The sequence below is a fragment of the Pleurodeles waltl genome, chromosome 1_1, assembly GCF_031143425.1.
Source record: "Pleurodeles waltl isolate 20211129_DDA chromosome 1_1, aPleWal1.hap1.20221129, whole genome shotgun sequence".
Classification (NCBI taxonomy): Eukaryota; Metazoa; Chordata; class Amphibia; order Caudata; family Salamandridae; genus Pleurodeles; species Pleurodeles waltl.
The window spans coordinates 712441853-712454648 of record NC_090436.1 but is presented as its reverse complement, the minus strand read 5'-3'; the positions used below and the strand labels follow the sequence as shown (position 1 = coordinate 712454648).

Genomic DNA, 12796 nt, shown 5'->3' with positions numbered 1-12796 from the left:
TGCCAGCACCTGGAGTCTCTGGAGAGACCCCTACTCTGCTCTGTGGTGCCCTTCCAGTTCCTGGGACCCTGAAGGGAGAGGCTGGCAGCCTAAGGACAAAAATACACGCACCGAGCGCCGTGCGGAGAAAAGATCGACGCGAATCCGATCGCGGCTGAGAAAACGACGCGACGCCGGTTCCGCAGCTGAGAAACGACGCCGCAGGAAACGCGACCGAAAAACCGACGCCCGGAGCAGGGGAAACGACGCGCAGCATCGCTGACGGAGGCTGAGAGATCGCACCCTGCGCCGCGGGACTTTCGGATCGTCGTGTGGCTGGCTTTTTCAACGCGCACCGCCGTGCCGAGTTGTTTTCGACGCACACAGCCGTGCAGGGTTACTTTCGACGCCCACCGCCCGTGCGGGGTTATTTTTGACGCAAACCAGGTACATTTTCACGCTAGCAGCGCTAGTGTGTTGTTACAACTACCTAAAGACTCTTTTTATTTTAAACCTTTAAAAAAATCATAACTTGACTTGTGTATGTTGGATTTTTGTCGTTTTGGTCTTGTTTTGTCTAGATAAATATTTCCTATTTTTCTAAACTGGTGTTGTGTCATTTTGTAGTGTTTTCATTAAGTTACTGTGTGTGTTGGTACAAATACTTTACGCCCAGCACTCTGAGGTTAAGCCTACTGCTCTGCCAAGCTACCAAGGGGGTAAGCAGGGGTTAGCTGAGGGTGACTCTCTTTTATCCTAACTAGAGTGAGGGTCCTTGCTTGAACAGGGGGTAACCTGACTGTCAACCAGAGACCCCATTTCTAACAGATACAAATATACTGTTTACACTCAAATAAATTGTAATTTAAAACCCTTTTTAACTGTAAGGTCAGATTCTAAGTCACAATTCTGAAAATGCCATTTTTGGAAAGTTTGCATTTTCTCCTCCAACCATTTCTGCCTTCTGCCAGTGTCCTGGGTCTCATAACCGTGAATGCCTCTACTGTTGGGGTTTGTGTATTACTTCCAGACAGTAACACAAACTGGGCTTAAGCGTGGATAGGATGGGCCATCCTGGCAGGATAAATGGGAGGACCTGTACTCAGCTCCACTTACACTTCAAAGGACTTTGCCTCCTACACACACAAAGGAATCTGATGCCAGCCCTGCCCTGCCTTACACCACCCCCAAACAGTTTGGAGCCTTGACATGGAAACTCTGTTGGAGTGAGTCCCTGATTCCCAAGCCTCCCCAGGTCCTGGGCCCTTGACTGGCATCATAGAGTACTACTCCTCAAGAAAATGTGAAAATCATGATGTCTGGGCTCTTGTGACCATGAAAGGCACATCCTGACCAAGACTCTGCTGCCTGAGAAAATCGCCCACAAAACATTCCTGTGAGACCTACTGTTCATGCCTCCAATGAGAACAGGCAACACAAGACATGCACTCCATGCTACCGCAGCGACAGCCTGAGATGACCACCAGTGCAAAGCTGCAGAAACAACCATCCATGATGCTTGATGATTTCTTTGCAAGACAGCGCTGCCCATCTGTGACATCCAATCGACTCTTTGCGCTACAGTGACAATTGTCTGTGACCCTCAGCCTCCTTCTCTCAGCCTCCTCCAATGCGAAGAGAACGCTTCGTGCCTGACATAGAATAACCTGGTCCCTATATCTGACTCTCTCTCTATCACAATCATCCTGTACTTGTAACTTTTCCCTGGTTTAACATGACTAGGTGACCACAACTAACAATTTGTGCTTTTAAGCATTATTTTCACTTAAAATTCTTTAAATTGAATATCGCTGGTTCTACTGATTGCCTTTTTGTCATTCTGATAACATTTTATTTATTAAAATTTACTCTATTTTTCTAAATTGTTTTCGATTTTTTGTGGATTTACTTCATTGCTGTTTATGTGCTGAATAAATACTTTACACGTTGCCTCCAAGTTTACCTGATTGATTTGTGTCAATTCACCAGAGAATTAAGTACAGATTAATTTGGTGACTTTTGTGTTTCACACTGACAATGACTGCGTTTGTTGTCTGACTGGGGCTTCCACCCCCAATCAATAGCCCAATTACTTACATGGCACATGTCCAATGTAGGTTGCAATGAGGCTTTATGCCACCTTTTAATCCCTCATTCACTGCACATCAAGCTGTAGTACCTTCTTCTGGGACCAAATCCATTTTAACATGTTTAAGCCTTTTTCTGACTGGGAGTATATACACCTTGTAGCCTGCAAGGCCCAGGGCACAAGTTCAGACTTGACATAAGTTGTGCTTAACTTGTATGTTTCAGTTTCAAAAACACAAACAAGCATTTGCAAAGCCATTAGTCCTCCCATTTAGGACTTATTGACTTTGCCAATGGTTTTAGCCATGATGTACAGCATCTGCTAATAATGTGTACTATTGCTAACTAGTGAAAAAATGTTTTTTTAGATGATCGGTTACAAAATGATGAGAATATTTTTTTCATTTTGTTCCTTATTCTGAGTTGAATCTGTAGACCCACAGAAAAAAAAGTGGAACAAGCTGCTTGGGCGTGGTAACATGGCGAGGGAAACAAATGAAATTAGACAAGCGTGTATAGGGGCAAATGTAAGAGAGAGCACAACATGGAGTTGGGGGTAGAAGTAAGCCATCAAAAAAGCAGTGCCCGGGAAGAAGCACATAAGTGTGAGTGCATCACGGAAGGGAGCTGAAGTACATGAGCAAGACAGCTGAAAAGCACAGCTAACTCCATAGGGCTTATAAACACACAAAGAGGAAGCCCACACAAGCTAATGAACAAGATGCAAGCAAATGAGAGTGACAATTAAGTCAACCAATGGCATGCAAAGAAGGTGCTCTAAGTCCACGGTAAGCTGACACTACACTTTGCAACAGACAGAACATGTGCTGTCTAATAGGAGAGACATAAACATGGGCATATATGTGGTTTGCATCATTTTTTGCACTTGCCCCAGGCCCAAATAAACTTCTATGTACCCCAATTCCACAAAATATTGCAACAGAAGCAATTAGAATCCATAATCTGTTCTAGCACCATAAAAGTTTCAAAAAGGATGAATGGGATCTTAAGCACTCTATAAATAGCACAGTTTATAGACCATTTGTCAGCATGCATCGCCACTAAATCAATTTGTTAGTGAAATTTAAGCTCAATTAAACTGCACACTTGAAACAATAAACAGACATCTTTTATTTAGAACATTTTGTTCCCCTCAGGTCATAATCAAAGTGATTCATGAGTCAGAAAGAATGCTTTGAAGCCTGATATTAAGTAACATGGTTCACATTGTGAAAGGCCCCTTATTGAATGGTGACATGATAATTACTGCTTTACAATGAAGCATACTTCCCTTATACTAAAAATTACATCAGTCTGCCTATATTCCCATGACAAGTGCAAGAAATAAATAGTTGTTCTTATCTTAAGCTAGAGTGAAGCTGCTTCATGCAGTGGTGGCTGGTGTAGTTTGAAAGTGGTGGGGCGTAAAATGAAACCAGTGTCTCAGTGAGATAAAGCACGACTGTGCTGACAGTGGTTCAGCTGGAAGAAGAACAAGTGATGGACAGAATGCTGAACAATGTCAAACATTCACCCCAGTACAGAAATCTGGGCCTAAATCCATTGCTTGTTTGCAACCCATGCCATTCCAGTTTGGACCCAGCCATATGCAAATCAGTCTTGACCCTGTTCCCCATGGGAACAGTCCAGCCCGAACTGCCAGGCCAGGTCTGCCCTGGACTGTTAAACAAGCATCCTAGGACCGGTTTCAGGGTATTACCCTTCATCAGCCAGATTAAATCGACAGTGATGTTTGTGTCTTAAACTGCCACTAGCTCTCTGCAAATGTAGTAGATATGTACAATGCCATATTGTGCTTACTCTTGCAAACTGGACTCTAATGTGAGCCGGATTTTTACCAATCACTTCTTATTTAAATATCAGCAATATTTATTCTGGTGTCCTCATTTTTCCCCTTTCAGTCTCTTTTATATAAGGTGTGCCTGTTCCAAAAAGTGCACATTCACAGGACACAGCATGGTGGCGAGCCCACACTCTCAGGCCAGAAAGACAGCAGCTGTGGAAAAGTAAACAGAGCACTTTGAATACAGAGTGCTTGATTTCCCCATGACAAAAAGTCTAATACTCAGGCCCTCATCATGAGTGTGGCTGTCCTAATACTGTAACACTCGTGGTGGCGGTCGTGCCGCCACGGTCCCGGTGGTAAAGACCGCCACATTACGAGTTTGGTGGTTTGGCTAAAGCCAAACCACCACAATGTCGACAGTCTCACCAGTGCCGTAGGACCGCGCGGCTGGCGGTGAGCACCTTTGGCCCGGCAGTATACCGAAGACCACCGGCCCTATTGTGAGGCAGCAAACCACCAGGCTTTTCACAGCAGTCGTCCCGCCACGAAAACCCTAGCGGTAATGCACCAGGTGACAGGAATCCCCATTCCTGTCGCCGACATACGCACCCCCACATGTCCACACACTTGCAGACACACCCCTCCACCCAACCGCATGCATACATACAAACACCCCACTAGCTTGCACACAGACACGTACCCCCAGTTTCTTGCACACAAACAGACACGCATCCCCACTCACTCGCACACAAACAGACATGCACCCTCACTCGCTCGCACACAGACATTCACTCCCACTCACTCGCACACAAACAGGCTAACCTCTGCCACAGGTCTGTCATTGGAAAATGGTATTACCACCCTCATCTGGTCTATGAGATTTTATTTTCACCAAGAGTGAAAGCAGCTGAAAACCCCAGGTGAAAGTCTATACCACAGTGAAGAATTGCCAGGAGAATCTTACCCATAATTATCCCCTGGCAATTCCTCCTTTCTTTTTGAACCCTCAAGGTCCAGACACGCACCAGCACTCACTAGCATACAGACATGCACCCCCACTTGTTCGCACACAGACATGCACCCCACTCGCACGCATGCATACGCACCCCCCTCCGCATACATACACAACCCCCCACACCCTCAACCTCCGCATACATGCACACCCACATCCCCACCCTCTGCATACATGCATACCCCCACCCTCCACATACATGCACAAACACCCTCCACCTACATGCACACACCAACACCCACTCCACGCACGCATACAGTCACACACACATGCATGCACACCCATTACAACACACACTAACAGGATCGCACACATACACACACACCACGCACATGCACCTACCACACACACACACACACCCTTCCAGTCTGTCAGCCTACTTGTCTAGGCCGCACAGCAGCCCACATCGAGGTGGTCGTCCGGGAGGGGGGATGCCGGCGGTTCCACTGCCAGTGCTGCACCACCATGCAAGGATTGCTGTGCCATATTGCTGCTCGTAATATGGCGGGTGGAGTCCTTGCAGCGTAGCGGTGCTAGCGGTGGAACTGCCTCTCACCCACCATCTGTCAGGCTGGTGGTGTCGGATTTTTGCCTGTTTTTGGGCAGAAGTCTGTAGGGGACCCGTGATATGGCGTTCTTTGGACCGCCAGCACTGGTGTTCTTTTGGCACCCGCTTCGATAGGGGTTATCTGAAAAGACTGCTGAAGTCGTAATGAGCACCTCAGTGTCTGACCTCTCACTAGGCACAGCTTACCTACCTGGCTTTACTCTCCGGTTCACACTCCTCTGCAGCCTCTATCCATTCAGGCAATGGTGCCATGATCAAAGCACAGAGCCGGAAGCTCAGCACTAGAGTGTGCTCGGTGTACAATTAAAGCCTGCACTGGCACACTGTACATTCTCCAGTGCTCAGCTTCCTGTCTGCATCCTTAAACCAACCTTTTCACAATTCGTCACAGGATGGGGTCAGTGCAGTGAGGCTAGCTGACCCCACTCTCCCTGTCATGAACTGTGAAAGGGTGGCGTGGCTGAGATTCCACTCCTTGATTGACATGAAGCTCCTGGAGCTGCAGGGCTTCATACTGAAACACCCGGGGCTAACTGCATTACAACATCTTCAGAGGAGTGGAGCTCAGCCCACAACACAATGGGTTTGCTCTGCTGATGACATCACAGGCCTCAAGGCTGTGTGAAGCATCAGACTGGCAAGTATATGAATAGCTGAGATTGGTTCACATGGTGCACTTCAATGCTTAACAGAGCGCATGGCTGAGGATTACCACAGCTTGCATCTTTATTTATAATCACATAAGAAAAAAATATAAAAAATGAAATATAGAATTTTTGGGAAAAAATGAAGGGGTGGGGTCCTGACACCCAGAAAAGGGAAACCGCCCATGAAAATGAAGGGGGCAGAGCCCAAACACTCATGAAAGGAAACCGCCCATGACTTCATGTAATGCTAACCCCGAATATGATGTTTTTTCATGGTAAATACATTAGTTTGGGTTGATCACCTAGAAAGCGAACAGAGGAAGCAAAGTGGGAGATAGAAAATAAACACACAGGTCATTGACCTTTGATCAGATTTAAATCTTGAGATTGTATTAGTGTAACCAAGTTTCTATTCTTATGTTGTAGTGGGATTTGGCTATTTTCAGTGTATTGCATGACAAATGTGCGTTTGAAACAATTAGTTCCAGGTTTCAGAATGGCATCATCCCGAATAAAATCCTCTTTTGGTCTGCATATGGAATCCCTGGGTTTTGGTCTCTCCTCTGACATGCGGCATGCTAAATAAGCCTCTGCCAGGGGCCTGTCATTGGAAAATGGTATTACCACCCTCATCTGAACTGTGAGATTTTATTTTGACCAAGAGTTTGGGCTTTCAGAAAACCCCAGGTGAAATTCCATACCACAGTGAGGAATTGCCAGGAGAATCTTACCCATAATTATTCCCTGGCAATTCCTCCTTCCTGTTTGGACCCACAAGGTCCAACGTTGAAGGGGCCTGATTTTCCCCACATGAGGACTTTCTGGTACACGTTACCAGTAATGAGGGCCTTGTGGTTTGTGAGTTATGATTTTTTAATACTCACAGTGCATAAATTTGCCTCTGTGACCTGGTGTTCTCACTGCAATCTTGTCAAACTGCAACAACATTCTCCCATATGTCAGATGCTCAATGGAAGTCTAATCCGACAGTTTTTTGCAACATGGAAGTTTGAAGATTTAATAGTTTTTGTCCAGAGATGAATTACAGGAATGCATGCATTTCCAGTTCCAACATTAAAAAGCATAGTTGAACAAAGGGCCAGAAGAACGGTTGAAACTCTTAAGGAATTATTGCTTCTACCAGGAAACTGTGAGTGAATCTTTACTTCAAGAGTGTTTCCGCTTAAAATGCTTTTTTTCAAGAAACTGAAGATTGCCTTTGTCCCTTTTGAGGGCCTTTATTGATCATATGGGTGTAGTGGGATCAGATTTCAAGTTTGAGAGAGACATTTTTCTAGAAATTAAGCCTTTCATCATATTTATTTTTTCCAGAAGCAATACTTGAGACTTGCTCAACTTAAAAGAAAATCTAATATGATTTCAGTAACTTTATAGTGTAGAAACTATGAGAGTATAATGTGCGGGAATTAAGAAAGTATAGAATGGAATGAGAGAGTCAGTAGGATACCTGGATTTGTCATTGGGTGCTTTTACGTAACAACTTGTTTTTTGAAGATCAAGACTTGGAACTGGACCACAAAGGAAGACTTCCCTGGCTGTTTCTTCAAGTTCTGCTGGCAAAGAAGTATTGTAGGGGCACATTCTCCGTTCTTCTTTATATTCATGCTCCAAACTGCTGATTTGGAAACGGAAGAAGCTAGATTCTTCATTTGACCTACAGGTACAATGAGGTCTGAGCCCATGGTGCAGGAGTGCTTATGTTGTGGGCAGTATAGATTATGTGCAGAAAGGGGTACCCTCCTGCACAAAAATTATACTTAGAGGCGTATGTTCTTTCTATGTGTGCTGCAGAATGCAGCATGAATGCAAAGAGGAAGCAACAAGGAGAAGTAAAGATATTTCTTTACATTTTTTCACAAAATGATGGAATGCCACACAAATCTGGCTTTGCTTGGCTTAGTAACTACCAAAATAGATTGTGCATCAGGGCTGCATTAAAAAAGTGAGACATATCCCCAGTGCAAAATCAAAGTAAATCTGACGAAACTGACCAAGACAACCTGTAGCATCAAGTCTGCTGCTGTGTGCATTCATTGGTTGGCTTTGGTTAGCACCAGGCCCAGCTTGGGGGTTTTGAATCGAGGTCTCAGACTCCCCTCCACCCCAAAATGGGATTTTCTCAGCACATAGCCAGCTAGCCTGGATACCTCCTACAATATTGCCTCCAGGTTGGTTTTGATGGGTATTTTTTACAATTGTAATATTTTTCAAATGTTGTATTCAGTTTGTATCTCACCACACACACTCACTGGTTGGCCCCAAATGTTGCTAAAGCCAAGGTCATCTCTTGGAAGGACAGGATTTCATTATGATTTTGTTTTTCATAGACTCTACTATGACACTTTCACCTTAGTTTTCTAAGAAGATATTTATTATTTTACAATAACTTTAATGCTCTCTCTGTTTTTCTTCCTTAAGACATTTTTCTTTTATCTAAACCTGGTGTGGACATAAGAAGTAATTTGTTTCTAGAGGTACTAGTGCAACATTATCCTAATCAGAAAGGTATCATCATATGACTGTAGTAATATTTTAGAATTTCTGATGTTCATGTCCTCTTTCTGCCCTTTGTCGCTCTCGGTTGGTCTGATCCTCAAGAAAATCAGTAACATACTTCTGTAGACTACCACCCACATTTGGATTGAATTTCTAACTTTTTTAGTACTTGCCTAGTCATGTGCACTCCTGGGAGGGTTACAACAGTCACAAGTTCCTGGGAGTAGTTCTGGAATTCCTTTGCAAATTCAAAGTTATTCACATTTCAAAGTGTTTTGTTCACGTTTGAGTGAATGAACACCATAGTTCAATTGCGCTAAGGACAAAGAAAATTCTGACGTTGGGAAGATTTTCACTATTGTAAGTGCACTGTTATGGTTTCAATATTCAACTTGTTATGATTCCATCAGGAATTGATTCAATCAGGAAGTGAAACTTAGAGATGCGATTGTCTAGTTTCAACACCGAAGCTACAGAAGAGAATACAGAACATTTGTGAATTAGGTTCACAGTTATGATAAGGGAGTGTTTCCAAAAGGGTGAAAGTAGCACTACTACAGCTTGTTGTGATCCTCTGTGTGTTTTGGTACAAGCCACAGTCTTATCACCAACTTCCGGTTTTTTGTTATTTGCTGCAGATAGTTTGAAAGGAACGTGCTGGCTGAACATCCAGGATGATCGCTGTGAAGTAAACATTAATGGAGCAACGCTAAAATCTGAATGCTGTGCGACTCTGGGTGCTGCCTGGGGAAGTCCCTGTGAGCGATGTGAACTGGGTAAACTATATTAAATAACTAATACCCCACTGTGTGAAACACACCTTGTATGTACCCTGTCTTACTCTCGGAATAATAATGTTTTTAAATGTACTTCAGTGATACAGTCACATTTTTATGCTTTTAACTCATACAGCACAGAGATTGCAGGCAGAAGTTGGCACTGGTTGTATGTCAGAATAATATTAGCACACGTATTTTGGAAATATCCTACAGTCCCAAATAGTGCTTACAAAAATATTCATCCCAATGTGGTGACATTCTTGTAAACAATATTTGGCACAAATATTTCTGTTAGACGATTTTTTGTTGATAATTGTTAAGTTTATGATGTGATGCCATACCGCTGAAAACACTGAAGCAGAAACCAGACATATAACTGGTGTGTCCCTCAAACGACCATTGAAAGTTCTTTGTTTTCTGTCAGTGAATATCAAGATGTTGGCAATGTGTTATTCTACTGCCTGTGTTCTTTTCTAACTTCCTATTTTTCTTTGTCAATGAAGTCGGGGTTTGGCAAGTATGATTTCTGTGCCATTTCCAGACCTCCATGACTGCTGCAGGTTTTGTGTGTAACTTACGTATGTGTTCCCACTAGCCTCACGTGCAAATGCTAAAAGCTCATAGTCCATAAAAAGTATTTTAGAAAAGAGAGGAAAAAGCAATGTAAGGCAGTTAGGAGGTGTGCTGTGTCTAAGTACAATCCACACATTTACAGCGTTTGGATAGGATTTAAGTCGAATTCAGGCTCAGAATTCCTTGGGTTTATACTTGGCCACCCTTTTGCTCCAGTCTTCCATGAACTTGCAAATGGTACAAGAGTCCCCTGGGTACTTGTGCCAGTTTTGGAAGATTTATTGACACTGTCAGTGCCTAGTACTGGCATAAAGAATTTCTCTGGTGCAGCGGCTGTTCAGATACACCAGGTTTCAGGTCTTGCACCTTTCACACATCACAGTAAGTTTAATATTTCACATTACAGAGCGTTGAGACCCAGCTCTGAAGATCTCTAAATAAGTCGCAGGCTAAAAGATTTTAAGCAACAGGCCACTGGCCAAGCACTGTTTCAGGTTAATCTTTTAAAAAAGCAGCAAAGGCTCAGCAAGAGACACACCATAAAAATGAGTTCTCTGTGGACGACTAGCACAGTGGTAGCCTTCTTTTCTAGTTGAGATTCTTTACCTGGTCCTGTAACTTCAACACCAATAACTATGCCACTCTTTGATAAGATCTGGGCACAGTACTAAAGCATCTGTTGAAAACTTTAGGTTGCTCTCAAGTCATAAAAAGACGACACTGCCAGAGAATATATTTACACTTTTGAAATGTACTTAAACAAGTTTGCACATGGAGTTCCTCACCTATTAAAAATATATGCATAGAAGGCCATATTCCAAGTGGTGTCATTTGTGTATGTAAGTCCAACTGACACATATAAAGGGCTCAAATTACAAATGCAAGGAATTCCTCAAAGGTGACTATGCACTCATAAAAACCTTTTACGTATGCATAAAGGTGTTATATTGTGCCTGAGCCATGGTAAGTTTGTGAACTTCCACAGATTCCAGAGTTTGTTGCTATTTTCAAACTATTCCCTGACCCTTTCACACTCTAAATGTTGTTGAACAAGATTATGGAAGTGTATGGGGAAGGGTTCCTTCATGGGTTAAAGTACACTTGGGATCCTTCAACTGGCACAGCGTTATAGGTATCCTTCTGGGAAGTTGTGACAGTTCCTTAAAGCCATGTAGCTTTGCACATGGGAAGGTGTAAATCTCTGAGTGCAAATTAATGATTATTTTTTGATGACCTGGGACCACAGATTGTCATGCTCTGCTAATCACTAGAATAACTGTAAGGCCACTTTAGTCTGATTTAATTCTGGATTGATGACAAATGGCTATTTCTTTTGTGGGTGCCAGCCCAAAAATGTAGTACAGCAGCTTCTAACATGATATACTCTTTTAATATTGTGGACCAGTTGATTCCTGTACTTTTCAAAGTTCTGCAGTAAATTCTACATCCAACATTCTTATGGAACCGTAAATCAAATCCATGTAGTCACAAGAGACTTAAATAACTACAGTGACTTTAATCTATGTGGAAGAGGAAGAAATGTTCTGATCCTCCTGCATAAGGTATTCCTGAGAGGTAGTGATACACCTTACATGATCACTATGATAGTCATCATGTGCTGATTTTTTTTTTCTCAAGTGCTGCTACGACAACATTTGTACCCCATTCAAGTTGCACAAGACAGCAGGATTTCTGGGTGCTCAATTAAACCTTATGCATGTGCTTATCATTGCCCAGAGACACATTTTTTAGGGGGTAGTGGATACTGAGGTGCACACTGTATTGGGCTATCTCAGTGGCTATTTTCAGTGTATTGAATGAAAAATGTGAGTTTTAAACAATAAGTCTGTAGTGCCAGGTTGACCCTGAATACATCAGATCACATTTCCCTTAGTCAAAGCTTAATGTGAAAACAAAGGGCCTCATTGCGATGCTGACGGGCAGACCGTCGGCCCACCAGCCAGCCCCGTGGTGAGAAAACTACTGTGGACATGGAGGTCTTCTCATCGGCCTATTACAACTTATCTACGGGTCTGACGGGTAGGAACTATGGTTCCTGCCCATCAGCCCAGTGGGAAAGGTGCAGCAGCATTGTTGCCGGCTCATAATAGAGCTGGCGGCAATGCTGCTGCACGCAGCGTGCACAAGCACACTTGAAATGTGCATTGTCTGCAGAGCAGACAGTGCACATTTAACGGGAGCTGGGCAGGGGGACCCCTGCACTGCCCATTCCATAGGCATGGGCAGTGCAGGGGTCCCCCTGTGACCCTCTGCCCTTGTTCTCTGCCAGCCTTTTCATGGTGGGGAAACTGCCATGAAAAGGCTGGTGGAGAACAAGGTTACTTTCAGCACTGCGGCGCTGAGTTCAACGCCACTGTGACTGACTACAATCAAGACTGTCCTCAGGCCGTTCAGATCTTTGATCCTAATGGGGACGTCGGTCTGTAGGTGGGTCCGCCTGCCTATCTTGTTATGTGGCAGTGTGGCGGTCCAACCGCCACCGTGGGGCTGGCAGTCCTAGGACCTCCAGCCTCATAATGAGGTCATAAGGGTGCACAAGATGCCCAGGATGCATCAATACGCAGTACAAACCGGGAACTTGAATAGTGAATTGCTCATGTGAATTGATCATTCGGAAGCTCCTATTCCACTTTCAGCCAAGAATATTGCAAAGAATATTGTTAAATGTTCATGTGAGCATTGAGGACTGGCATCTAACTAAATGCAGAGTCATACATCATGCTATGTGCTATTGAATTGTGAAGGGCAGAGAGTGCAGATGTTCACTTAATGTGTGTGGTCAGATTTTAAAAAGAAGCATCAAAA

The 12796-nt window shown here is 43.7% G+C and overlaps 1 protein-coding gene across 1 annotated transcript in view; it reads left to right on the top strand.

Annotated features, from left to right (window-relative positions):
• Window positions 1–12796, top strand: part of FBN2 (fibrillin 2) — a 1006102-nt gene that overhangs the window by 712718 nt on the left and 280588 nt on the right. Inside the window, exon 21 of the mRNA XM_069227289.1 lies at window positions 9257–9394. Coding sequence (XP_069083390.1) covers window positions 9257–9394 — 138 coding nt within the window. The remainder of the gene's footprint in view (window positions 1–9256; window positions 9395–12796) is intronic.